This window comes from Platalea leucorodia (genome assembly GCF_965183815.1).
Source record: "Platalea leucorodia genome assembly, chromosome: 13".
In the NCBI taxonomy this organism is placed as follows: Eukaryota; Metazoa; Chordata; class Aves; order Pelecaniformes; family Threskiornithidae; genus Platalea; species Platalea leucorodia.
In genome coordinates, this window is record NC_138835.1 from 11972766 (window position 1) to 11999106 (window position 26341).

The 26341-nt window shown below is 60.7% G+C and overlaps 1 protein-coding gene across 2 annotated transcripts in view; it reads left to right on the forward strand.

Annotated features, from left to right (window-relative positions):
* The window catches only part of SRC (SRC proto-oncogene, non-receptor tyrosine kinase), a 30880-nt gene extending 5074 nt beyond the window's left edge, over nucleotides 1–25806 (forward strand). Inside the window, exons 2-13 of one of the 2 annotated variants that reach the window (XM_082326208.1) lie at nucleotides 8895–8970; nucleotides 12654–12903; nucleotides 13179–13278; nucleotides 17464–17562; nucleotides 18302–18405; nucleotides 20135–20284; nucleotides 20563–20718; nucleotides 20881–21060; nucleotides 21141–21217; nucleotides 21607–21760; nucleotides 21969–22100; nucleotides 22566–25806. In XM_082326208.1, coding sequence (XP_082182334.1) covers nucleotides 12663–12903; nucleotides 13179–13278; nucleotides 17464–17562; nucleotides 18302–18405; nucleotides 20135–20284; nucleotides 20563–20718; nucleotides 20881–21060; nucleotides 21141–21217; nucleotides 21607–21760; nucleotides 21969–22100; nucleotides 22566–22774 — 1602 coding nt within the window. In that variant the 5' untranslated portion in view covers nucleotides 8895–8970; nucleotides 12654–12662 and the 3' untranslated portion in view covers nucleotides 22775–25806. The remainder of the gene's footprint in view (nucleotides 1–8894; nucleotides 8971–12653; nucleotides 12904–13178; nucleotides 13279–17463; nucleotides 17563–18301; nucleotides 18406–20134; nucleotides 20285–20562; nucleotides 20719–20880; nucleotides 21061–21140; nucleotides 21218–21606; nucleotides 21761–21968; nucleotides 22101–22565) is intronic. The other variant, XM_082326209.1, reaches the window with a different exon arrangement.
* The last annotated feature ends 535 nt before the right edge of the window (nucleotides 25807–26341 follow it).

Genomic DNA, 26341 nt, shown 5'->3' on the forward strand with positions numbered 1-26341 from the left:
TGCGTGCCTCAGTTTCCCCCTCTCTCACCCCTCCTTCGCCAGCCCCCGCTGCACTGCCCTACACCGTGCATGCACCATGGGCAAAGCTCTTCCTTAGGCAGGGCAAATATAATCTGATTTCCATGAAGCACCATCACCTTCCTCGCCCACACAGCCGCAGCCTCTCAGTGTTTTCGAGGGCTTCCTACTGAGACTGTGGCCTGGCTGGGCACCGACTTCCCTGGCCGAAACCAGCCCTCACGGCTTGGTGGTTTTGCGGTGCTGCCGGGCTGTAGCTGGTGCCGGCGGCAGCAGGGTCGGTGGTACCATCCTGGGCTCAGGATGCTCCTGGGGTGGAAGCATGCACTGGGTGACTTCTGCAAAAAAACACAACACAAAAAGGCTGTTGGAGTCACTCCCTGCTCAGCCAGGCCCTTTCCTTTACTGGTGGGGCTTGGCTGTGCCGGGGACGGGGTCGGGAAGCCTTGGCAGGGCCGAGGGGGAGCTGCCGGTGAGCACCCTGCTGCACCGGGCAGGGACGGTGTCGTGGTACGAGGAAGGGTGCATATGTAGCTGCAAAAGTCACTGCGACCGGGATGAGTTTCGTGCTCCAACATCACGGACAGTTGAGTTTGGCAGTGTGTGGGGTGGAAAGGCTCAGGGTGCTGGGACCGGTGTATGCGGCTGGGGCCGGGCAAGGAGAGCAGCCCGCGGGGGCAGCTGCAGGGAGCTGCCTGCCCGCCCCGGCTGCCTGCACACGTGCACGGTCATGTGTGGATGTGCATGCCCGTGTGTGTACATACACTAATCTGAGCCCTTCTTGGTGCTTTGGGGGTGGGGATAGCTCTTGTGCTGTGGTCTGGGTGGGCTGTGCTGAAGCCACCATGAGCCACAGGTGATGGAAAGCAGAGGAGATGCCCTCCATCCCTTTGGCCCTTCATCCCATCCCCGCAGGCTCTGCCCGAGGGTGGGGAGAGGGGCAGCTCCAGCTTGGGGTGGTTATTTTGGGTCGGAAGAGCAGCACCAGCGAGAGCTGGAGAGATGCCATGGGAGGGTGCAAGGTCCACATGCACCTCATCCCACACCACTGATGTTGGCAGCTCGGGGCTGGTCCCATCCACCGCGCCCATAGCCCGTCTCCGCTCCCCACCACCGCTGCAGCGAGCGGTGCAGGGCCGGGAGGTGCGCGGAGCCCAGCTCTCCCCTCCAGGAGCGGCAGGGATAAAAGACACCAGCTCAGCGTTTTTCTTTGTTTTTCATCTGCTCGGGCTGTTTATAGCGAGCACTGTCTGGGGCTGCACCTCCCGGCCGGCTCCTCTCCCGGCGGCTCTGGCAGAGCTGCTGAGCATCCCGCTCACCCCAGGAGCGGCTGGGGAATCTGACGCAGCTTTTTGGGTATGGAAACGCTCTCCGGGGCTGGCTGATCTGCTCCGTTTGCCCCTCAAGACCCTCCCTGGTTGCTTCCTCTGACGCATCCTGAGCGAGTTGCTTTGTTTTGGTGGTGCAGATGGGAGTGGCTGTGGGGACCAGCATCTCTCAGGGCTCTGCCACCAGCGAAGTCCAGGCTCCCCTGGCATGCCTCGGCGTGGGGTCTGACGGTGCCAGGACCAGAGCCACGGTCCCGGACTGTGCCCACTGCTGCGGGAGCTGCTCCCGGTCCCATCCGTGCCCACGGAGGTGAAAGCAGGAGTCGAGCATGCATTGCTGGAAGCTGATCCTGACCACCCAGCCTTGACCCACAGCCACCCACTGCCCCTGTACCATGTGTGTTAGGGCTGGTGGCCCCACAGTTCCCTGGAGCATGTGGCTTGTGTCAGGCAGATGCCCCAGAGTCCCAGAGTAACCCAGGAAAATAAGCCAATAATCAGCATAAATTTGCTTCATGGGATCTTGCTTATTCGTTTGAAACTGTTTGGGGGTCTGCGAAGTGCAAAGTGTTGGAAATCAGTGGTGGAAGACCCTCGGCCTCTGCTTGGCTTCTCCTTCATACCCTCCTGTGGCGGTGAACCCTGGCACGTGTCCTGCCAAGTACCCGTGGCTCCGCGCCGGGAGTGGGGCGATGCCCGGCCCCACAGGGTTTGTATTGAGGGTGCAAATACCCTCCCTGCATTTTCCCGTTTTTACCAGGGAGTGTTTCAGTTCGTGTTCTGTGTCAGGAGGATTGCTGGGAGGTTTGCTGCCACGGGGATCCTGCGGGACCCCTTTGCAGGGCCGGTGGGGCTGCAGCTCCGGCGCCGGAGGGCCGGTGGAGCCCTGGGGAGCTCCTCTGCTCGCTGGACTGGATGGGCTGGTTTCTCGGAAAGTGGAAATGTTTTAGCAGTGACGCCAGCGTGGCCAAGGGTGGTTGTAACTTGCTCAGATCCGGAGCTTTTCTGCCTCCTGCGTGTTCCTTGCCCCCTTCCTCCCCCTGCCCTGGAGATTTGCCGCCTGCCTGCGCCGCCGTCCTCACCCGGGGGTGAAATCGCTGCGGCGCTGTCGGGTGCTGTTGGGTGCGGCAGCCCTCGCGTCAGGGTACGCGCAGGTGGCAGCACCGTTTTGGCCGGATCTGAGCCACCCGTGAGTCACATCAGCCTCTCGCTGCCGCCTGCCCCTTCCCCAGGAGCCGGGCATGGGGCGGGCTGGGTGCTGTGCCACGGCCGGGGACCACCCGGGGCAGATGTCCCCTTCCAGAAAGCAGAAGCAAACTCTGTTTCCTGGAGCCCGAGGCTGGCCGTGCTGGGAGAGGCACTGCAGAAATGGGGAACAGAAATCCTCCCTCCTCCTCAAGAGGCCAGCTCGTGTCACTGTCACCCCCTCCAGTGGGGCCGGTCCCTCGTCCTGGTGCTTCGCCTGGAGGAGGATGGGAACAGTGTTGATGTGATGGGGCCATGGGAAACTGGAGAATTAGGTGGTTGGTGCCAGGAGCCCGTGGATGCCAGCATGCCTGGAGGCTAATATTAAAAACGTACATTTTGGGGGGCACTGAACCCCCTGTGCTGAGTTAGAGGGCTGTTTTGGGGAAGCATCGCCCCGTGGCTCCAGGCAGTCCCGGTGACCAGGAGCTCCGGCTCCTAGTGCCAGCCCGGCTCGACATCGGCGCTTCCCAGCCCCGCGGGTGCTCCTGCCCTTGGAAGTGTTTCCTTTCTGTTTCCTTCTCCTGGACTTGGCAGGAGGAGAGCATTGCCCTCATCACCTGTCTGGGAGAAGCTGGCTTAAGGTTAATGCAGGCCAAAGGCTTTGTGTGCCTTTGGAAAGCATTTGCTGGAACTGGTTGGGCAATTCCTGGCTTTGGCTGGTGTCCCGGTGGGGATGCTGGAAGCACAGGCTGAGTCGGGCTGGGAGGCACTGGTAGGCATCCCTGCTCCGACCTGGAGCAGCACCAGTGAGGTCAGGCTGTACAGCGCCCGGCCAGCTTTGAGCATCTCCTGCTGGAGATCCCACCACCTCTCCAACCCCTGTTCCTGTGCTGGACCATCCTCGTGGTGGAAAAGCTGCTTTTTCCGTCTCTAGCTGCCAGGATGCCCTTGCAGTGCAGAAAGGGACGGGGGACGCGTGCTGGCCAAGAAGCAAGGCGCTCCTCTCTTCCCCGTGGCTCCCCTTTCCTCTGTACGTGCAAGCAGCAGACTTGAGCTGGGTTTGCGGGAGCCATGTGCTTGTTCTCTGCCTGTCCCAAAGCTCTCCCAAAGCGCTCATGCATGGATAACGGGGGACAGCGGGGGCTCCAGGAGCCTTCAATCGACCTGTGTTTCCTTGCTGACCCCAAACACTTCCTAGCAGCTCCCTGAACCTGAAGGGTCTCCTCTGGACCAGGGCACAGGGCTGGCGGAGCTGCGGGAGCCCTGATTTTTGGGGTGGCTTTGTTGCTGCACAGGGGTGGAAAGGGGTGATGGGGCATCGCTGGCTGCGCATGCTCTGTGGGTGCAGCAGTGGCTCCCCATGCAGCCCTTTGCAAGGGGCTGCAGCTCCCAGCACCCACCACACACCACGGCTCTGCGTGTGATGCCGGGCAGCGGTGTGCCAGGAGCTCCCGCAAGCTTCGCTCGGTGGCGAGCTGGTCAGGAAAGGCAGCTGCCAGCTCCCTCCGGAGCCTTCCACGCCGCTTGGCGATGTGCATTAAAAACCCACTGCCTCGGAGGAAGCTTTGAGTGTGCAAGGCTTTGCCAGCTCCCAGCGACCTGGTGCGCGGGGCTGTGGGCGAGCGCTGCGGTGGGTCAGCCCAGGCTGCCCGCATCCGCACGCTGGGGGATCTGAAGATGTGGCCCCATCAGTACCCAGGTCTGCTGCAGCGTGGCGATGGCCACCTTCTCTTCTCCCATCCCTCGGGGGAGAAAAAGGCTTAAAACCAAGCGCTCGGTGGCTCTGCACCAGCAAGCAGAACTTGCTGCACATCCCGCTTGCTCTGGGCAGCCGCTTGCTTTATTTCAGGGAGAGGCGGCCTGCAACTTTTCCTTGCCAGCCTTATGCAAGACAGAGCTTGAGCTCCCTGCACGGCTCCGTGTGTGTGTGCTTGGTGTCTCCCAGGATCTTGGCCAGATAAACGTCCATAACCTGCTTTTGTGCATCTCAGGGGTTTGTTTTGGACTTTTAAACTCCCTGTTTTGACAGGTCTTTTCAGAGGCATTTTGCATTGCTCCTGACTGTGACTCTCCCCCATGCTTGGGAGGGTGAATTTGGATGGTTGATTTAATGATCCTTTCCCCTTCCATGACCCACTGGCCCCTACTAGCTTGGGCTGTGGAGCTTTAATTAAGATGGTTTTAAATTTAACGTGAGTTGACAGGGTCGGATGGGAGGGGCTGGGACTTAAGTATGTGGGGATCGTGTAGCCGGGTCCCCACGCAGCAGCCGTGCTGCTCTCCCCTCTCCTCCGCCAGCGATCCCTTTTAACTGGGAGAGTTTTCCATCAGCTGGGGGGAGCCAGGGGAGGGCTGGGGTGCCTTAACTTGGGTGCCTTCAACATGCAGTTGCCGGGTGAAGCAGGGGTCCCAGGTGGCCATCAGGGGCAGCTTCCCACAGAAGTGGCTCCCCTGGTCCCCAGACTGGAGCTGAGAGATGAAGTGAGCATCTCTGCATCTCTCCTGTTGTTTTAGGAGTCAGTGCAGGTGCGAATCGAGTGTCCTTGTGGAGGAGAAGGGCTGGAGGCATGACCCAGGTGTGCCTTCGGGGCGTCAGCCAGACAGAGAGGATCTGCAGCATCAAACCCTGGTTTATGGGGCTGGAGGAGCAGCTCCCCCTTTTTCACTGGCCCTTGGGACTCATTGCAGTGGGGCTGGTCCCAGCCTGGCAGTGACGTGTCCCTGTGTTCCCCCTCTTGTACCGAGCAAAGCCCGATGGCACAGGACAGGGGATGGGAATCGCTTTTTCCATGAGGGACGCGTTGACCTGCCATATTCGGGTGGCAGGAGGGGATGGTGGGCTGAGCCAGGGCTTTCCCCAAAGCACCAGGGGCTGTGCTGCCGTTCACTGGCCCCCAGCCTTGGGAAAAGGCAAAACTTCAGTAGCATCCCCTGGCACCGAGGGGAAACTGCTGTGTGTGCGTGTCTGGGACTGCGTTTCATGCCAAAATCCAGGGAGGGAGTGTGGGGCGATGCAGGGACGGGGACGGGGTGCTGGGTGCTGGCTGTTTGGGTACCACCCTCGCAGTGGTTATGGCACAGAGGCCACCGTCACCCTGCGGCGCGGTGCTGCCTGCGTTGGGGGACACCGGGGATGGCGAGGTGCCCTTTGGCTCTTGCCTGCCTGCCTGCCTCCAGCCTGGGATCTCTCTTTTTAATGGCACACCTCGTAGGTGACTTCTGTTTGTCCTGCACGAATCTGCCCTGGCTGGACCCCGGTCCTGCTGGGACGGGGTCAATTGTGTGCAAAGGGGGATGGAGCGGGTCAGGGTGGGTTTAGGATCGCCGCTCTCTGCTCCTTTCCGTCCCCAGTGCCTGCTGCCATAGGCTGCAAGGCTGCTTTGTCTCGCTCGCCATCCCGCACGCTTCATTTTTCAGTCTGGCGTGAGACAGGTGCCGTTATTAATCTCTCTGGGGCTTTGCGAGCCGGGGACGTGGCTCGGCTCCCTCCGGCAGCAGTGGGTGCTGGTGCCTCCGGCCCCTCGCCCACCTCTCCCCCAGCACCCACCCCATCCCATCTGCCGGCGGTGCCGCTCGGCACCCACCCGGCTCCTTAGCAGCTCCAAGGATGGAGCCTGTTTTGCCAGAGATGTCTCCCTCCCCAAGGCTCAGTGTCTGGTGTCGGGCCCCAGCCTGTCGCCGCATTTCCCAAGGTTTCTGCTTCTGCCTCGCAGAAGCCGTACTGCTGTGTTTTGTCTGCTCCCAATCAGTGTCTTTTGTTAGTGTCTTTGAAAAGAAGATAAGATCGTTTCCCCCTCCACCGCCAGCCCCGCTATCAGCCTGGCGTTACCCACGGCCATTGTATCCTTGAGGGATCCGGGTGCAGTGGAAAACAGCCGGAGCAGGACCTGCCAGAGAGCAGCAATTCCCCTCGCTGTTGTCTTTCCAAGAGCATCTCTGCGGTGGGGAGGTAGGGCAGAGGATCCAGCATTTTCTTGCATCCCAACTTGCCAGTTAATTTTTTGGGGGGGAGAATCCCTGGGGATGCAGGTGTCGGAGGAGCAGGGATGCTGGGCAGCTCAGGCAGCATTTCCAGTGCCGGTGGGGGAGGATGGGGACGTCGCTGTCTCTCGTGCTGTGATCTGATCTGAGCTGAGTTGTGCAGCTGAGTGTGCTTCATTTTTAATTGCTTTTGGAGAGGGGAGGGCGGGGGTGGCCTCTTGCTGCGGCTCTCTGCTTGCTGCAGCCTCTGCCCTGGGCAGGGTGTGTGGCTGGGCTCAGCCCTGGCACCCTCCCGACGGCCTGGGAGGGGACCGGGGGGCTGGGAAGACCCCAAAAAACTCAGCAGCACACGGGGATGGCACTGCTGGAGGGTGCCCGAGCCCAGCCGTGGCGGCAATGCGCCGGCTGGGATCGCAGCCCTGCTACGGAGCCGACAGCAAGGCTGTGCCAGGCTGCTGCTGGAGCAGCCACTTTCAGCCACCAAATACCCAAACCTGGGAGCGTGAGGGATGCAAGTGCATCCATCCGCCTGGCAGCTGCGCGGGGACCTGGCCCTTCCCCTTCGGAGGACCTTGCACCTCGTCGCCCCGGCGGATGGCTGACCCCAGGCTGAGGCATATTTGGGTTTCCCTGGTGGTTTTTTTCATCCTATTTGTCTGAACACAGACATGACCTTGCAGCGTGTGCCCGGCAGCCCAAGTGGCACAGCAAGCGCGGGCGGCGGGGACAGGGACGCCACGTGTGTACGCGGCGCAGCCTTATTTGTATGTGCTGCAGCCTGGAGTTGAGACTGCAGCTTCCCCCACCTTCCATCCCGCTGTGCAATTATTGCCAGCGAATATTAGTCAAGTACAAATTACAAACCATTCAAAGTCTTAAAGAGCTGTCAATCAGCTGCTGCTTATTATCCTAATCAAATGCACTAAAAATAGCAACAAAACTTATTAGCAGGGGGAAGGGGAGGCCATCAAAATAAACCTGCGGCGTGGCACATCCTCTGCATGGCAGCCGCCGCCCCAGCGCCCACCCAGCGAGAGGGCCGCGGGCGGCTGCCCGCCGTTACACCGACCCCGCCGAGGTTTGCTCGGTGGTTTCCACCATCACGCCGTGGCGTTTGCAACCGAACAAGCCCGGCGTGTGTGCCATGGGGCGGCGTGCCGTGATCTGGGTAATGCACCGGCTGAGTGGGTCGGGGCAGCTGGGGCAGGGGAGGCTGCGATGGCAGTGCTGGGGGAGCAGCAGCTCTTTCTCCTTTGCTGCCATCTCTGTGCAAGCTCTCCCCTTGCTATGCCTTGGTGGCCGAGGGCATAAAGGCAGGAGGCTGCGGCTGGGCTCCCTTCCAAGCTTGCTCCCAGCAGGGTTAGATGGCAGCGCAGCAAAAACCTGCCTGCGCCCCATCCCCATCCGTCTGGGATGTTTCCCCTGGATGAGATGTGAAACCTGGGCTCCCGCCGGGACAGGAGCCCATTGGGATGCTGCTCAGGGCTGTGAAGCTGGGGGTGCCGCAGGGGCTGAATCCCCGCCGTGCCAGGCAAGCTGGAGCCCCTCGGGGGCAGCTGAAGGCTCTGTCCAGCTCCAGGTGAGCAGGGCTGGCTGGAGAGGGATTTCTTTTTCAGTATGAGAGGGGGGAGAAGGGGCAGTTCCTGCAGGATTTGGGGGCTGGAAGGGGGTGGCAGGGCCAGGCAAGGTGACTGCCCCAGCTCTGCGGGGCCCTGCCCTGCTCTGCTTTCGACCCAAAGCTCTACCTGAGCCACTGCTGCTGTCAAGTGTTCCCCCATCGTGCGCACTTGCAGGAGGAAACTGTCCCTTTTGAAAAATTTGGCCAAAATGTGCTTTTTTGGCTGAGTCAAGGCTTGAGCAGCATAAGGTGCTCCCAGACCATGTGTGGTTCATGCTGTAGCATCTGTCTGTGCAGTTGGGGATGGAGAAGGTGACTCATCCCTGGGGACAAGGTCCCCAGTCGGTGGCCAACCCTCCCTGCCACCGGTCCTGGCTGTCTGGAGACGGAGTGGTGGGGCTGGGAACACTGGCCTGTCCAGAGGAACTCGCTTTGCTTCTCCCCCAAAAAATCCCTCGGCAGGCTGGGGGTGCCTGCGCTCCCCTCTCGCCCCCGGGCATCGCTTGGGGCGGCTCCAGCCGCCTCCTCTCCCATCCCTGGGTGGGTTTGATGAAGTGGAGCAGAGAATCATCCCCTCTTCACACATGAGAGATCAGAGCGAGCGGGTGTGAGCTGCTGGCCCCGCACTGGAGGGATGGCGAGGAGGAGGAGGAAGGCGGCAGCAGCCCTGGGCGCCGGACCGTGGCGCAGGGGGGAGAGGGCAGCGGGGCGCGGGGACGGCGGCGGCTGCTGCGGGTGCTGACGTCCCCTCTGTCTCGCAGGCTGCGGCGGGAGCTGAGCTGACTTCGCCGGCAGTCCCTCCCCATCCCGCGGCGAGGCTGTAGCTGGAAAGCACTGGTAAGGCATCTCCGGTGGCCTCGGGGAGGGGGGACCAGGCTGCTTTGCTGAATGAACCCACCTGGGAAAAGGGAAACCCTCCCGACCCCCTGGGGGGGCTCAGATCTGGGGTACCGGGTGCTCTACAGCAGCCGGATTTGGCTCTTGAGTGGGTGGTAGGGTGGTGGGTGCAAGAGCAAAAGGCAAAACCCTTCCTTTGTCCTTCCCGTCCCTTGGTGCTCCCTGCGGCGTTGCCAGCCCGTGGGGGCAGAGCTGAGGCCTCACAACTCAGCACCGCGGTGGTTTGCGATTTGCCGCTGGTGCTGACCGGCCGGAGCGGAAACCAGGGGAGTTCCTGCAGGCTGCGACGTGCCCGGGGTGCTAATCCCCGCCGCAGGAAAGCTGCCTCCGTACGCCGCCTCGCATCAGTCAGAGGCGAGCACCAGGAATGCTGGCCGCGCTCCAGCCCGCCGCCGCCGCTGCACAAGCCTTGGGAGGGGAAGCCCTGCCGAAAGCCAAGGCACCGGCCGGGATGGGGAGCGGTGCTGAGCCCCCCCATCCCAGCACTGTGGGCTGCAAAAACCATGGGAGCAGGGAAATGTCCCACCAGGCATCGGCTGGGCTGTCCTGGCTGGACGCTGGCGGCTCTGAGCATGCCTGCAGCCTGTTACACATAGAAATACCATATGTTAGACATAAATACAGCGTAGCTGCTGGCAGTGGGTAGTTTTTGCAATCTGGCCGCTGTGATGCTGTCCCACAGCTCCCAGTGATGCTGCTGGGGTGTACTGGGAGCCACGGCCGGGCAGTGGGTTCACCCACCTCCTTCTCTGCCCCTTGGCTCTGGGGGGGTTTCGTCACCGGCTGCATGGCCCCTCTTCCCCCAGGGACCTGAGTGCAGAGCACATTCCTGCCGTCATTAATAACTCCTCTGCCAGGCTCTTGCACAACCCCCTTCATCCTCCCAGGGGAATTTGCACCCTTTCCTTGCCGGCTGCCAAGGCAGCGACGTGGGGGCTGCAGGGGATTTCTCAGACCCCCCTCTCCTCCCCGGGGTCGTGTGGGGAACGTCCCCCCCGGGGCGGCTGCAGGGCTAAAGCCACAGGGTCGCGTTGGCTGAGTTACCTGGGACTCGGAGTGGGGATGGTGCAAGGCTGCCAGTGCCTCTGGGCACGTTTTGGGGTTGCCAGCCTACCTGCAGTGCGTGCAGGTGTTTAGGTGTCCTTCCCCAGAGGACCACAGGCTCGTGCCTCCTCCTCCGTTCCCATCCTCAGCTCCTGCAGCCAAAGCCCCGCTGGCTGGATTGGGCCCCATCAGAGCAGCACGTCCCGGTGAGCCGCACAGTCCCAGTACAGCCCTTGCCAAGGAGGGTTAGCACCCAGGCGCAAGCTGGGAGCTCGTGATGTGTGTTGGAGAGCTCTCGCTCTCCAAAACCACTGTGCAAGGAGGAGTGAACTTGTGGTCCCTGGCCAGGACCTGCCTGGAAGATGCGTGCCCTGTGCCTGCGGGCTAACGGGTGTGAAGGCGAGGATCCCCCCTGCTTTGGGGACATTGGGGAAGCACCTGGGGGATCCACTGTCCCCTTTCTGTGCTCTGCTCCTGGCTAATCTCTAGGCATGTTGACTACTTTATACTCTGATTTTTCTCAGCGCGCTGATAAATCGGTTGCTGACCCGGGCCGGCAGCCCGCGGGGTGCGCTCGGGGATGCCTGTGTCCCCAGCGTGCTGCTGAATCCGCTGCCCCGGCCGGGGTGTTTTCCTGCCTGGGGAAGTGCTGCTTCCAGGGGAAACTCTGAGCAGCTGCGCCCCTTGCTCACGGTCGCGTGGGCAGTCACAAGCCGCGCGGTCACAGCCCTGCCGTGGCCCTGCTTTCCTCCCCGCGCTGCCGCTGCCATCCCGGGAGCACCAGCGGGTGCCGGAGCCCCGGGCGGAGGTGAGCGAAGGGCTGGCCGGGGGGACGGGGGGTTCGCTTTCCTTAGCGGTGGGGGCTGTTTCTTGTCGTTTCTCGGGTCCTACTTTCCCCTGCAGTTCTGCTTTAGTGTCTTCTGCCCAAGGCTTTTGCATTTATTTACGGGACAGACCCCCTCCCCTTTGCCACAGGCTCTGCCTCTGGATTGCTGTCGGTGACAACTTGCAAGCGCAAAGCTTATATTTGACCCTCCTTTGCTCCGAGGCCCCCAAAGCCCGGCACAGATATGCACGGGCTGAGTCCCGTGGCAGACAGAGGCATCGGTCCCTCCCTGTCGCCTGCACACGTAGGAGGAAGGACGGCTCTGCTCCCTGCCCGAGTGGCTGCCATAGCCATACCCAATCCGAACAGTCAGTTTATTCCGATTCCCAAACCCTGGCAGGGTCTGATCCCACCGGTAGGGTTGCCGCTGAAGCAAACCTGCGTGGAAGTGGGACAGGGGATGCTGCTGGTCATCTGTGCAATTTGGGAGCTGGAAAACAGCAGATGGAAGTTAGGTCTTTTGGGAAATAAGCCCTGATGGTCAAGCAAAGCCCTCACCATGGGGTGGGGAGCTGGGAGAGGAGCAGAGCTTGTGCCAGGCACCCCTAAACTTCCCTGCAGCAGGAGCTGGGGGGCTGTGCCACACTGAAGCCGGGGCCGTGAAGGCTGCTGGAGCTGCCCCGTGGCTCTTGTCCTGCTCATGAAGGTTCGGCCCAAGCCTCAGTCAAAAGCTGGGTAAGCAAAACGGTCTGTTGGGTGAGGCTGAGCCCTCGGCAAAGCCTCGCGGGCGGCTGCATCCAGGTCCCCCTCCAGTCCGCACCCCGTGGGCAGCGGCTGCCACCTCTGCTCCTTCCCTGCTTGTTTTTCATTAGAGATATTCTCCTCCCGGGTTGTCTCCACCTCCCTTTTCCCTTCTGCCATGCGTGATCTAGCCTAAATCTAAAACTGCTGGATATCCTGCCATCTTTGGAGACTGCAAATAATTCCCTTCCTTCATTTATATCGTTACCTTGAAGGTATTTATAGAGCATGATCTTGAATGGAAAGGAAGACATGACTATATATAAAGCCAAGATCCCTTGGTCTTTAGCTGCTAACTACCTGGAACTGCTCCCGATTTAAACTTTTCTCCCATTTGCTGCCCGTTTTGGACTTCACAGGAGCATCCTCAGCATTTAAATCCCCATCCTGAGCAAGGAGAGCGATGCAGCTATGGGTTCTCCAAACTTCTGCCGTCAGAGTAATCCAAACTTGTGAATATTTGTCCGAGTCTTGTCTTCTCCTGTCTGTGCCCTGGTAGAAACCCTCGTGTAGGAGGAAATGTGGCTGTATGGAGCGCTGAGCTACACACCATGGTGGGCGCCTGGCGCTGGGGCATCCGCAGTCGCCCTCCCAAGCACCGGTCCAGGCTCCGTGCTCGGCATCCTCGCTCCACGATCCCGCGGCTAAGCGTGCTTCCCTCTGCTCCCAAAGTGTGCCCTGGCAGCTCTGCTCCCGGCGTTTCTCTGGCTGCTGCGGCGAGGCGGGAGGTGGCTCGGTGTTAATGAGGGGCGATGCTATCCCAGGGCAAGGGCAGGATGGACAGACTTTCCGGCAGCTGATGCTTCAAAAGATTCTGAAGGTTGTTTTGTTTCCTAGTGGGCAGGCATCTGTCGCGCAAGCCCTGGGAAGCAGCTTAATAATAATAATAATAATAATAATAATAATAATAATAATAATAGAAGCCCTCTGCATGTTTGTCTGTCTCCTCCAGCCCGGGACCATGGGGAGCAGCAAGAGCAAACCCAAAGACCCCAGCCAGCGCCGGCGCAGCCTGGAGCCCACCGAAAATGCCCACCACGGGGGCTACCCGGCTTCGCAGACGCCCAGCAAGGCGGCCGCTCCCGACGCCCATCGCACCCCCAGCCGCTCGTTCGGAACCATGGCCGCCGAGTCCAAGCTCTTCGGAGGCTTCAACACCTCCGACACGGTCACCTCGCCGCAGCGTGTCGGGGCGCTGGCTGGTCGGTGTGGGTTGGGGCTTGGCGGGGCAGGGGGGTCCTGCGGGGAGTGGGTTTATCGGGGTGAGGTCTTCATGGGTTTGATTCCAGCTTCTTCTTGTGATGATGACATCTCCTGCTTTTGAGGGACTCTGTCTTTCAGCTGGAGGGGAAGCAGATCTGTGTCTTAGCGGCTGGTGGGAGGATGATGGGAGAGGAGGGTCCCCGGTGAGGGTCGCCCAGCGCCGTGCTGTGGCAGCGCCGGTGGCTGTGCCCATCCTGAGTGCTCTCTGTCACAGGTGGAGTCACCACCTTCGTGGCCCTCTACGACTACGAGTCCCGGACTGAAACGGACTTGTCCTTCAAGAAAGGAGAACGCCTGCAAATCGTCAACAACACGTGAGTGTCCCTGTCCCTGCAGCCAAGCCCACGTGGGTGAGCTGCCACCTTCGTCCCTCCTGCGGAGCCCCCGAGCCCAGCTCTCCCTGGGGATGGGTGCTCGAGGAGGGATGCTCCGGGTGATCACTGCCGCCCTTGGAGCCGCTCTGCCAAGGCGCACAGGGACACAGTGACGTGTCCAAGGACACCAGCACTGGAGGCGATTATTTGCCTGCCTCCACATCCTCCCGGCCCTGTTGCTGGTCACCGTTGCCTTGCAACCTTGTCACCAAGCCACCTCCTCTGCTTGCTGGCCAGTGCGTGCCCTCCAACGCGGGGCTGCGTCCCCGCTGGTCCCCCATCCCCATCAGCGCTCAGCTCCCTCTCGTTTGCCTGGAGTCATCTCCTTAACTTCATGGGTGCTTTCCTCTGTGCTTGCACGGTGTCTCTGATCTCAGCTTCTCTCGTGACTCTTTTTTCTCTCCTCTGTGCCATGCTGTCATTTAGGAGAAAAGTGGACGTCAGGTGTGTATTGCAGATTATTACTATTATTATTGTTAATGATCTTAAATGATAAAAGCCCGTCTGCTGCCTGTGTTAGGGCAAGGTTGGATGGAGTGGGGCTGGGAGGAGAGTGTTGCCCAATGGTTTTACAGTTGGTTGGGTTTGTCCTCGCTGAGCGACCGGGGCAGAGCAGGGAGCCCCTTCCATGCCGAGGAACTGCTCCATCCAGAGCTGTGTCTGCACCCAGCAGCTCTGAACCTGGCCCGCTTTCCTTGTCTGTGCCTGGCACCCCTCTGCAGTCCCTTTGCAGTTGGCTCTCTTGCTCCCTCCTGGCATTTTTTGCATTTATTTTTGCATTATTTAAATTTTATTTGTATTTTTTGTGAGTGGCTCAGGGGACTCAAGCATTTCCTTAGGGGTCTGGCTCTTGCTTGTTTGCTCTCCATCCTGGTCGTAGCAGCACACCCATCGCTTGCCACATGGAGCAGGGCAGCGTGACGAGCTGGAAGATGCTCCTAAACATGATCCTGTGTTAAACCCACGTGTGGTCTGTCCTGACACACAGCATGCATGGTCTGCAGCATCCTTCGGCTGCGCGCTGGAGGCTCGGCTGGCAGAGCCGCTGCCCCTAGCGCTGCCGTGAGCTCCCTGGGCTCCCCAGCTCCCGCTGGCCCCTCCGCTGCTACCTTCCAACCTGGGCACCCGAAACAGCTCTGCAAAGGCAAAGGGTGGAAAGACGAGGGAATGTCCCAGGGCCGATATTTCTCCTGCAATGGTCAGGCAGTGTTGCACAAACACATTTTCAATCTGATCCTTGTTCTCCTTCTTCCAACGCTGTTTATTAATGGTGATTCGTTTAATCCATGAAGTACAGGATGTGCAGGGCTTCAACACTGCAGGAAAAGCCTGAACTTGTGGGGTTTGGTGCTTCTTGCTTTCACAGCCTCAGCAGCATACTAGCCCCAGGCTTGGGTTCTGGTTTGGGCTGTTATGAAATGAGCTCTGCCCATTATGAGTCCAGATTGGGCCCATATGTGAGGGTTTTTTCTTTATGCCTTATATCACTTCTGGCGTTCCCATACTTTTTTTCCTCTGCTGCTGTTTGTCAAAGGCTCGGTCAGAGGGAAGGGTCCGTGTGTGATGGGCTCTGCAGCATCCTAGGGGGCAAAAGGGCTTTTTTTCAGCGATGCAGCCCATCGGTGGAGGGTGCAGGATCGAGCTGCCAGCCTTCCCAGTGTCTGCTGCAGCTGCGTGGTGGGATGTCCAGAGGGAGAGAGGCGGTGGAGAAAGCTGTGCAGTTTGTGCAGTGCTCGGGTGGGGTAAATCTCTCTTCTCGCTGAGTGCCCAGAGTGCTCGGAGGGTCTGGGAGCAGCTCGGGCTGCTGTGCTTTGGGGACAGCAAAAGGCAGGCATGCGATGGGGAGGGTGCTGGGGGTCAGCCCGGGAAGGGCTGGCAGGTCCTGGGTGCAGCAGGAGCCCACGGCCACGGGGCCAACCGGCCACCAGCGGCTTTGCAGGGTGGCTGCAGGTTTTGGCTGCTCTCATGGGGCTGAGGTTGCGCAGGGCAAGAGGAGAAGCCTCCACATCGCTCACATCCCTGCTCCTGTGTCCCAGCAAAGCCCCGGCTGTCTGCGGTGACCCTCGGCCTCCCAGATGGGTCAAATCCATCCACCCCAGTGCGGAAGGGCTCTTGTGGTACCATTTCTGGAACAGGCTGCCCAGGGAAGTGGTTGAGTCTCCATCCCTGGAGGTATTTAAAAGACGGGTAGACATGGTGCTTGAGGACATGGTTTAGTGGTGGGCTTGGCAGTGCTGGGTTAACGGTTGGACTCAATGATTTTAAGGGTCATTTCCAACCTTAACGATTCTGTGATTCTATGATTTCCAGTGGGAGGAGGTCTCCTCCCAGCCAGCTGGCAGCCAGCAGGGATGTGGTGGGGTATTTTGGGTAAGATTGTGCAGGGAATTGTTGAAATGCTTTGTTTTGATGATGATGATTATTATTATTTTTTTCCCTGCGGAGACATTTTTGGAATAGTTTGTTTTTGACGAATTCCCAGCTTGCAGCCTTGCAGCCTAAGCTGGAATAAAGCCACAAGTCAAAAGCTGGGCATTTCTCAAGCAGATGTTTTCTCCAGTCCCGTGGGAAAGGAGCCCAACCAGCCTCCTGTCCCCTTCAGAGCCACCCCAGTAAAGGTGACTGGGGCAGCAGCTCCAGCTGGGGAGCCCAAGTTAACCTGCCACAAGATGCGCTGGGACCGAGAGAAGTTAGAATACCGGCTGGGGCTGCTGTGAGGCTGGGGAAGGGCTCTGGGTGGGCAGCAGAGCCTGGCTGTGTGGTTGGGAGGAGATGCCCTGAGGGTCCCCGCTTTTCCCCGCCCTGCTGGCACCAGCACAGGGAGCCAGGGGCCACATCCAGCTTCTCCCGGCTGCTTCAAAGCATCACTGGTTTGGCTGGGACAAGCAAAAGTCACAAGCTGCTGGTGTGTCTGGAGTGAGGATGGAGGTTTACACGTCTGCAGGGGTCAGGGATGGGTCTGGATGTGGTCTGATGTGATCTTTAGGGGTGATGAGGTTATTAAGGTTTTTTTCTAAAGTGTTTGTGGAGGTCATCCTGCCAAGTTCTTGCTTCCTTGCGATGCTGTTCCCACGAATCTGCAGTTTTCCCATAGCCTCATCTCCCTCATGGTCAGGATAAATTAGGGGACTCCGTCTTTGATGGGCAAGAAGATGCAGGTGGTGGGAGGAAGCCCTGCTGTCTGCGGGGAAGGGGAAGCCACCTCCCGCCGTCCTGTTGTTCTTCTCTATTTACTGTCCTTTCTTGCCCTGTCCCGTGCAGGAGCCTGCAGGGAGGAGGGCAGAGCCGTGAGAAGGTTCCTGCGCCCTGCCAGCTCCTGGGGACGTGCTTGGGGCTGCCGTGCCCAGGGCGGGAGGGATGGTGGGTCAGCCCTGGGGTTTTGGGGATGGCACAGGGGATCCCGCAGGGCAGAGCCATGCTCGGGTCGTGGGGCCAGCACAGCGGGTGCGTGTGGCTCCGTGCGAGCCTCGCTCGTGGTCGTGCAGGCGCAGTGGGAAGCTCGCAGTCAGGGGCTGCAGCCGTGCAACCTGCCCGTCCTGGGGCTGCAACCGGGGCACCCGAGCTGGATGGAGCCCGCTGCGTCCAGGCTGGGCATCACCGCGGGGCAGGTCTCACCCCACCCTGCCCAAACCTCAGCCCCGTCCTGTTGCTTTTCTGCAGCCTGTGTTTAACAAACTCTCTTGGGTTTTCTTGGTGCTTTTTTTAATCACTGCCATCATTCTGTTGCTTGTCCCCATTTCCCCTCCTTCCCCCTTGCCTGTCCCTCCCCGCTGCCTTGAATGCCCAATGCCCCTCAACCTCCAGCCAGACCCTGTTCACATTCAGGTGGCTCCGAAGGTACTTTGGCTCGCTGGCTGCCCTGCCCGATTTAAGTTTAAAGCATCCCCTATGTGGATGGGTAGCCCCAATACCGAGAGCTTGCCCAAACGGAGCCACAGGCAGGGGCTGGCAGCAGGAGCCCTCCTGGCTGGGGTCCGGCTGCGGGGCTGGGGGCTGCGGGGGCTGCACCCCTTCCCGGCGGGGCTCTGCGCTGGCTCCCCCCCGGGCCGCGGCACCTGCGGGCGGGAGAGGGGCCAGCTGGGGGGCTCCTGGCTTCACACTGAGTGTGTTTTGGTTCTCTTGCAGGGAAGGTGACTGGTGGCTGGCTCATTCCCTCACTACAGGACAGACGGGCTACATCCCCAGTAACTATGTCGCGCCCTCAGACTCCATCCAGGCTGAAGAGTAATTCCCATCTTTTAGACAGTTTAAAGACAAGCGATAGCAGACCCTGAGCGCTCCTCCCTCCCCCTGCCCCTCTCCTGGGCAAAGCCTGCAAAAGGCCTCCGGGTTTTTCCTTTTTGTTATTTTCGCCTTTTGAATTTGCAAACCCCTTAAATGTTTTCCAGCCTTTCTTTAAGGCCCATAAAGTGCAGAGGTGCAGCATGCTTGCGCGGTGGAGGGATGAGCAGTGGCGTAGCAGGGGCCGTGGTGGACCTGATGCTTTTGGTCTGGTTTTTAACTCTTCCGCATGGACATGCATCCCTGTGTGAGGATGCTGCCGGCACTGCCTGTGCAGATCAGGCTCAGCGCAGAGGCGACCGGCACACGGGGAGAGCAGGCAAGGGCAAAGCCGGCTGTAAGTCTCAGAGCAGGAGGTGCCAGCTACGTCCCTGCAGCCCATCCCCAACCAGCGGCACAGCATCCCCCCCAGCAAGAGCTCGGGGGGCTTCAGGGGTCCCTGGAGCCCCTCGTTTGGGGAGGCTCTTGGAGTGAAGGCGTTTTGTGGTCCGTGGTGCTCCTGGGGTGATGCCCAGCCCGGGCTGTATGGGGGCACGGTGCACCCCAGGGTACCCGAGCCTGGAGACACAGCCCGTGGTCTCCGAAACCTGCAGCGGGGGGGCCGGCACTGAGCCTGCTGCTTGGACAGGCAATGGAGGGGTGGATGAGTGCCGGGCGCTGAGCCGCTGCCTTGCTCTTGCAGGTGGTATTTTGGGAAGATCACTCGCCGGGAGTCAGAGCGGCTGCTGCTCAACCCCGAAAACCCCCGAGGGACCTTCCTGGTCCGGGAGAGCGAGACCACGAAAGGTGAGCGGGGCCGGGGGGGGGCCAGCCTCGGGAAGCCCCTCTCTGGGGGGTGGGTGGGCACCGCGCAGGGACTTTGGTCCCCTTGGTCACTCTGCACGGTCCCGGTTCCCCCAGCTTAGGCACACGGGGAGGGAGAAGGAGAAAAGAGTCGTACCTTGTAGACCGGAGCCGGTGTTCGGGGTCACTGAGCAATGCCCCTCAGCACGGGCAGCCTCCTGGGGTCTCCCCTGCCGGTGCTGGTCCCCAGGGAGCAGGTGCTGACGCACCCGTTAAATCACCGGTGACGTCTCTGTGCCAAATGCACCATTACACCAACAAGCCTCCCGCCCCATGGAGAGACGCGGCCGCTTCTCTCTGGTGCTGCCTGCCCAGTGGTCGCCCTTCAAAGAGGTGGTTCAGCTCATGGCAGGGTGGGAGCCAGGTGCCCCACCAGCTCTGGCAGGACCACCAGGCAGGATGCTCTTTCTGCCTGGTTTGGTTTTTTTTTTTTTACACCCCCACGTAGGGGTGTTTTATTTTTTTCTGGTCCCTATATGATGGCAAAACCTCAAACATGTGCTTCCTGGGCAACCAGGCAGAGATAGCGATGAATCTTTAGGTCCTTCTTTCAAGTCTAACAACTCCTTATACTTGTTTTGTGCCTCCCAAAAGTACAAGCTGTGATATTCATGGTTTGGCTGCCTGAGGATGCTGTTTCTTACCTGGAAATGTGGTTTAGTTTGGCTCCAAATGCACCTTTGGGAAAAGCTCCTTCATGTTCCTTTCTGTTTTGATGCCTTGAACTTGCAACTATTTATTTTATTCTGGTGGAAACAGCTCATTCAAGCAGCAGCATTTCCTTTCTGTTATTTGTGGCCCCAGCAGCACAGTGTTGCTCTCGTGCAGGCAGAGCAGAACAAGCTCCCAAAGTGATGGCCACGGTGGGATTTGTGGAGGAGAGAACTGGGCTCAACAGCCCCTTGGCTCCCCTCTGAGATGCCAAGATGTTGGGGTTGGGGGTCAGCAGCTCCCCGCAGCCTGCCTCCCGTCTGGTCCTCTCTTCTGCTTCAGTGTCCCCTCTTTGCCATCGGAGCCATGCTCGTCCCTGTGCCCCGGGGGCTGCTCACCCTCCCGCCCGCTGGGCCCCCCCAAACCCAGTGGGGTCTGTTCCTCAGTGCCAGCCTGGGGGGCACGGTCCATCCCCGCGGTGCTGGCTCCTCTGAGCCGCGGTGGCTCCTGCGTGTCCCGGCCAACAGCAGCGTTCGTTGCGGAGGAAGCAGCAGCGGTGCTGTGCACCGCGTGTTGCTGGAGAGAAGGACCCGGCAGGGCTGTATGGAGCTGGAGGGGGTGATGCCCCTTCTTAGCACATCCCGTGGGGATGCTGAGCCGGTTCTCGGCTGCTGGGGCTGGAGGAGCAGCGGGGATCACCTCTGCCCGGATGACTGACCCGACAGCCGCCTCCACGCCAGCCTGGCTGGTGGCAAGCCTTGGCAGAGCTGCCATGCAAGCGGGGACAGCTGGAGGCTGTGATTATGTGGCGTGGCTGTAGCTGGGGGGTACATGCCACCCCTCCCTGGCACGAGGTGCCAGCTCATGCAGCCAGGAGCTGCTCCCCATCCTCTGCTTTTGGGTGAAAGCAGCAGCCTGCATGCCCAGTCCCGCTCCCCCGCGCCCACCCCCCTGGCGGGACCCCATGGGGAGCACCCGTCTGCGGCGCATCTCCCCGCCACCCCCTCGGTCCTGCCCGCAGGTGCCTACTGCCTCTCCGTCTCTGACTTCGACAACGCCAAGGGGCTCAACGTGAAGCACTACAAGATCCGCAAGCTGGACAGTGGCGGCTTCTACATCACCTCCCGCACCCAGTTCAACAGCCTGCAGCAGCTGGTGGCCTATTACTCCAGTGGGTAGCCACTTGGGGTCCCCTTGGGGTCTGGGTGACACCCCGGGCGCTGTGCCTGCCCTCACTGCAGGACAGGTGCTGCTGGGAAGCCAGTGCAGGGCTGGGGGACCCCAAACCAGTTGGGGGAGGACCCTGGTGAAAAGCTGCTTGGGTTTTGGGGAAGAGGGTGAGGGTTTGGCTGCGGGTCCCCGAGGTGTTTTGTGGGGAAGATGTGGGGTAAAGACATCACAAGCCTCAATGACCAAGTGTCACCCTGGTGTTGTCCCCTCCTCTGCTAGAACACGCCGACGGCTTGTGCCACCGTCTCACCAACGTCTGCCCCACTTCCAAGCCCCAGACCCAAGGCCTCGCCAAAGATGCCTGGGAAATCCCCCGGGAATCGCTGCGGCTGGAGGTCAAGCTGGGGCAGGGCTGCTTCGGAGAGGTGTGGATGGGTAAGGACCGCTCCCACCCCACTGTCCCCCCCGTGTCACCACCTGCGTCCACTCCCCAGCCATCTGCAGGTGCCCAGAGCCTGCAGTGGGATGGGGGAGCAGGCAAGGGACACAGCCCCCTGCCCTGTAAACGTGTCCTGAGCGGCGTGTCCTGTGCCGCAGGGACCTGGAACGGCACCACCCGGGTGGCAATCAAGACACTGAAGCCCGGCACCATGTCCCCGGAGGCCTTCCTGCAGGAAGCCCAGGTCATGAAGAAGCTCCGGCACGAGAAGCTGGTTCAGCTCTACGCTGTGGTTTCGGAGGAGCCCATTTACATCGTCACTGAGTACATGAGCAAGGGTGAGCGCAGGAGGGATGCTGGGGGGGCGGCCAAGGGGCTCTGCTCCCCCAGATCGCCGTGACTGTGGTCTTCCTCGCAGGGAGCCTCCTGGACTTCCTGAAGGGCGAGATGGGCAAGTACCTGCGGCTGCCCCAGCTCGTGGATATGGCAGCTCAGGTGGGTTTGCTCATCCCCAGGCCTCCCGCATCCCCCTCCAAGGGTGCTGGCTGCCCATGGACCTCTCTGGGCTGTTGTGGTTGTCGCCTGTTGGGTGGTGGGGTGCTTCGCAGCCTCGCTCGGCTCGGGTTGGGTGCCGCCATCCCTGCTGGGTGCTCAGCCCAGAGCTGGGTTGCAGTCAGGGACCATCATTTTGCCTGTTCCCGTTGCTGCCGGCTCTCCGTGGCCAGCAAACCTGTGTCTGTGTGGGTTTTCTTGAGGAACCAACTGCTACTGCACCCCGGGTTGGGTCCCTCTGCGGAGCCGTTCCCCTCGGCAGTGCCAGGCACTCCCCGGGGACCCTTGTGTCACCCTACCAGCCTCGGTGCCCCATGTCCTGGTCCCCACAGATCGCGTCTGGCATGGCCTACGTGGAGAGGATGAACTACGTCCACCGGGACCTCCGGGCAGCCAACATCCTCGTGGGGGAGAACCTGGTGTGCAAAGTGGCTGACTTTGGCTTGGCACGGCTCATCGAGGACAATGAGTACACCGCTCGGCAAGGTGCGTGCCCGAGGCTGCCGGCACTGTGCCCAGGCAGGTGGCACTGGAGCAATGGCCACTCTGTGGTCGCCAGTCCCCAGGGGTGTGCGTTGCATCTCAAGCCAGCACGTGGCCCTGGCTGCGCGGGGGTCCTGGAAGCACTCGCAGCCCGTGTGTCCTTGGGCACCATGGGGCTGGGAGCAGCCCCTCATCCTGCCTCTCCATCCAGGCGCGAAGTTCCCCATCAAGTGGACGGCCCCCGAAGCTGCTCTGTATGGCAGGTTTACCATCAAGTCGGATGTCTGGTCCTTCGGCATCCTCTTGACCGAGCTGACCACCAAGGGCAGAGTGCCATACCCAGGTGAGGGCTGGCACCCGCCAGCAGAAACCCCATCCCCATTGTGGTGCCCCGAGGCCAGCTGCCCTCACCCAGCGCTCGCCCCTGGTGCTCCGTGGCCCCCCAGAGCCATCTTTGCAGAGGAGCAAACTGTTGCAAAGTTTCTCCTGCGATTTGGGCAGGGAGGGCGGGCTCAGGGGTGAGCTGCCCCTGCCCAGGTTGGATCCTGCCCTGCTGGGGCAGGGCCAGCAGAGCCCAGCCGGGATGCAGGGTCACAGCTGCCCTGTCCCACTCTGGTCTCCGAGCAAGGTGACAGGCTGGTGGGGACAAGCGCTGTTGGGCTGGGGGTCCCTCTTTCACTGGGTCAAGTCACCGGGGTTGCCTGTAAGGCTCGTCCCAGTGCGATGCCCTTGGTGTCCCCTCTGGGAAAGGTGCGATGCAGGATCGGGCCCGTCTCTCACTCAGCGCAATGTCTCTGGCCGCATGCAGGGATGGTGAACCGGGAGGTGCTGGACCAGGTGGAGCGGGGCTACCGCATGCCCTGCCCCCCCGAGTGCCCTGAGTCCCTGCACGACCTCATGTGCCAGTGCTGGCGGAAGGACCCGGAGGAGCGACCCACCTTCGAGTACCTGCAGGCTTTCCTGGAGGACTACTTCACCTCGACAGAGCCCCAGTACCAGCCTGGCGAGAACCTATAGACCCGGAGCTCCTCCTGGCACCAGGGACGCTGCTGTCCTCGCCGCGGGGCGCTGAGGGCTGGCCTCCCCGCCGAGGGGCCGGTTTTTTGTGGAGCAACCCTGGAGCGGGACGGGGCATTATCTCCAGATGCAGCCAGGGGAAGCGCTGGGTTCCCCCATCGCTCATTAAGACTTCTGGCCCATGTTTAACGAAGTGGCACCGTCCTGCTGGCGAGAGGAGCCTGTGGGTGCCGGTGGAGCCAGCTCGGGAGGGTGAGCGGAGCATCTCCCACCGAGAGACTTGGCTTTCAGGAGACCTTTCGCCCCCAGCAGCTCTGGGGTGAGCCCAGAGGAATTGGGGGACAGCATCACCCCACCTCGGACACATGGCCCCGGTCTCCTGCACCCCCTTTCTAAATCAGCACAAATTTCCCTGCCCCTTTGCCCTCCCCGCCGTCCCCCCCTTGGCTCCAGTTATCCCAAGGCCGCTGGCAGAGACGTTTCGCCACGGGGAAGGCGCGATCCCTGGCTGGTTCAGACGGAGCGATGTGCCGGGGCGGTGGTGCTGGCATGGGGTGGCAGTGGAACGCTGGTGGTCCCCCTTCCTCCGGCGTCCCTCCAGCCTCGCCAGCTACCAGATGCTGGGAGTGTGAAATGTGGCTGCTCATGGCTCCAGTGACCGACACCATCCCATGGGAGCACCCGGGCACACGTTCGAGTCTTCCAGCTGCGTCTGTCCCCCCCAAAGGACCCATCCTGTCTCTCCTGGGAGCAGCACCAGGGCTGTGCCGGCAGAGCCCTCGCCCTGCCTGCGGCCAGCCCCACTGCCCTGCCTGCGCTTCCTCCCACTGAGCACTCCTGGTCTTCCAGCCAGCCCCCCGGGAAGCGCACCACAGCCCCCCGGCCGCCCTCCCCGGCTCCGCCACCAGCTCTCCCACCGGCAGAGTCCCCCTCGGATGGCTCTGCCACCAAATCCAGTGCCACCGCAGGGGCTGGGTGCATGGCATGTGCGGCTGTTCAGGCTGTGGGAGTGTTTTGGGGAAATACTCATCTTTCAAGATGTTTTTGTCCACCCGGTACGTTTTTAGCTGCCTTCCCCCACCCCTCATGTCTCAACTGCCAGGCTCCAGTCCTCATGCAGTGGGAGCATCCCTAGCCATGGGCCACCATCCTGGAGGAGAGTCCTGAGAAGCACTGTGCTGCATGGGGGACATTGGCATCTTCATCTCCCCCCTGCTTGCACCCGAAGGCCTCAGCCATGTTTTGGCAGTGGGTGGCTATCCGTGGGGCCGAACCCTGGGGCTCGCGGGGTGGCACCCGGCCCCTGTGCTCTCCCACCCAGCTTGTACATAGCCCTCGAGCGGTCCCCACGCCCTCCCAAATGTTGGCTTTGTTGCATGTGTTGGTTTTTTTCCCCCTCCTGTGGCTGTACCCAGCTGGAAACCCTTCTCCATGGTGGCTCACGAGGCTTCGCTCCCTCACCTCTCGGGTCCTGGGCACCCTCGCTCAGAAAGACCTGGGGGCTCTTTGGGTGCTCTCCTGGACCAGGGCTGGGATGGGAGCTCAAGGGGGTGCTGCGGGGTGGGGGTGCTGTGGGGCAGGGGGGCTGGCACGTACTGGTGGGAAGGACCCGGAGAGGGGAGCCAGTGGCTTTGTCTGCCTCTCGGTCCTCGGGCAGTAGGCTTTCTTTGCCTCCCCATCACTGGTGGGATGGGGTTTCCCTCCAGCACAGCCTCCTTGCAGGCAGCAGACCCAAACCGCCTCTTGCCAGCCCCTGCCGCGGTGCTGGTGTCCCGTGAAAGCCGGGTGGGAGCCGAGCGTGGGCAGGGGGGTGGCCAAAACCCCCTCCCCAAACCTCTGCCGGAGCAGGGCCCAGGCACACCACTGCCTCTAACTTGGTCCCGCAGCTCCAGGCTGCTTATTTGTGAACCAGGTGGTCACTTGGTTGGTTGGTGGCTCCTTTTTAATGAGTAAAATCTTCAAAGTCAGCTTGAATGGGCTCTTCAGCAGCGTGGAGAGATCCTGCTGGCTTGGAGAACAGCAAACGGTGTAATAGGGTTTTTTTAAATCATTTTGGGACTCGGAGCCTTTTCTCCCCCCCTTCCTAGCGGATTTGCTGTGCCTGCATTTCTGTGTTTGGGCAGGGACTCCTCAAACCTCAATGTTTTGGGTCTTTCCATGTTTGCGTCCCTGCGATGGGTGGTTGCCACGACCCCGTTGGCACTGCCAGAGAAGCCCCGTCCCGCGGCAGCCAGTCCGAGGGGTGGCCTGTGCCATAGCTCTGCCTAAATTATACAAAATCCCCATCCTGGGAGAAACCTCTTAAACCTGTAACGTGCGGAAGCCAGATTTGATCTGAAAGCTGGGGAGAGAGAAGGCACGAGCACATGTTCAGGTTTGGCCTTTGGTCGTCTGCAGCACGCGCAGGGTCTTGCACGAGCACAGCGGGACGGGAACGGGCTTAACCCGGCGGTTTCATTTTCTGGCTCTTTCCAGCAAGCGGCAGAGCAGGAACGCGCCCTCGGCTCAAGGAACACCCTGGGCTGGCTTAATTCCCCGTGGCTTTTGGCAAGCTCTGACAAAGAAGACAGTAGAGCAATCCTGGAGGAGCCCCCCTGCACATGCGTGTCTACGTGTCCGTGTGTCTGTCAGTGTGTTCACCCAGCGGTTTCGGTGGGACCCAGCATCTCCGGACTTGCCGCTGCAGCCGGCACGACCCGGAGGCCCCGCGGATGAGCGAGAGCCTCTCCTCTATCACCATTGTCATCTGCCAATTTATTTTTTAAGCCAATAAACTCTATAGGGGAACCCCCACCTACGGATGCTCTTTGGCTTCCCAGGGTCAATAATGACCTACAAGTTACGCTCCTCTGCTGTTACCATTTTTTTAAACAGTGTTTTGTAAGATCTCCAACCGACTATGCAGAGAACATGTGGATCTGTCTCTCTCTCTCCCCAGCTCCCCTTTCCCCCCACCTGCCTTTTTCAGTGTCGAAGTAAAATATTTAGGGGTTTTTTTTTTGGATAATAATAAAACTTTGGAAAAAAACCTGAAAAGGTCCAGCTTTGTGGGTGGTGGGGGGTGGAGATGCTTTGAAACTCTAATGTTGATGTAAATACTTTGCAATTTGATAATTAAATACAAACAGACCTCACAAAAAAAGCGTAGCTCATGTATGAGAAGACTTCTTAGCATCCCTGTTACAGGAGTTGGTGGTTCCTGGAGCACATGCAGCACCCATGTGTGGCTCCTGGTGCTTCAGAGGCTTTTTCTGCCCAATGCTTCTGGGATCTGGTGCCACTTCTGTGCTGCTGGGGCCATTCCCATCTCCCCACAGGGGCCTGTGGTCCAGCGCAGCCCCAGCTCCTGCTCCTGCAAGAGGAGCCTCATCCATCACGTCCCTCCTGCTCTGAGGGCTGGGGACAGGCGGCTGGCGGTGATGGGCAAGCTCCCCGTGCCCGGAGCGCTCCGGCGGGGAAGCGCTGCCATGGTGGGCACAGAATCAGGCCAACGTGCTCCGGGCTGAGCTGGGGTGCAGCCTGCGTCGCCGCTGGGATCCCCGCTGCAGCCATCCAGGCTGAGCAGAG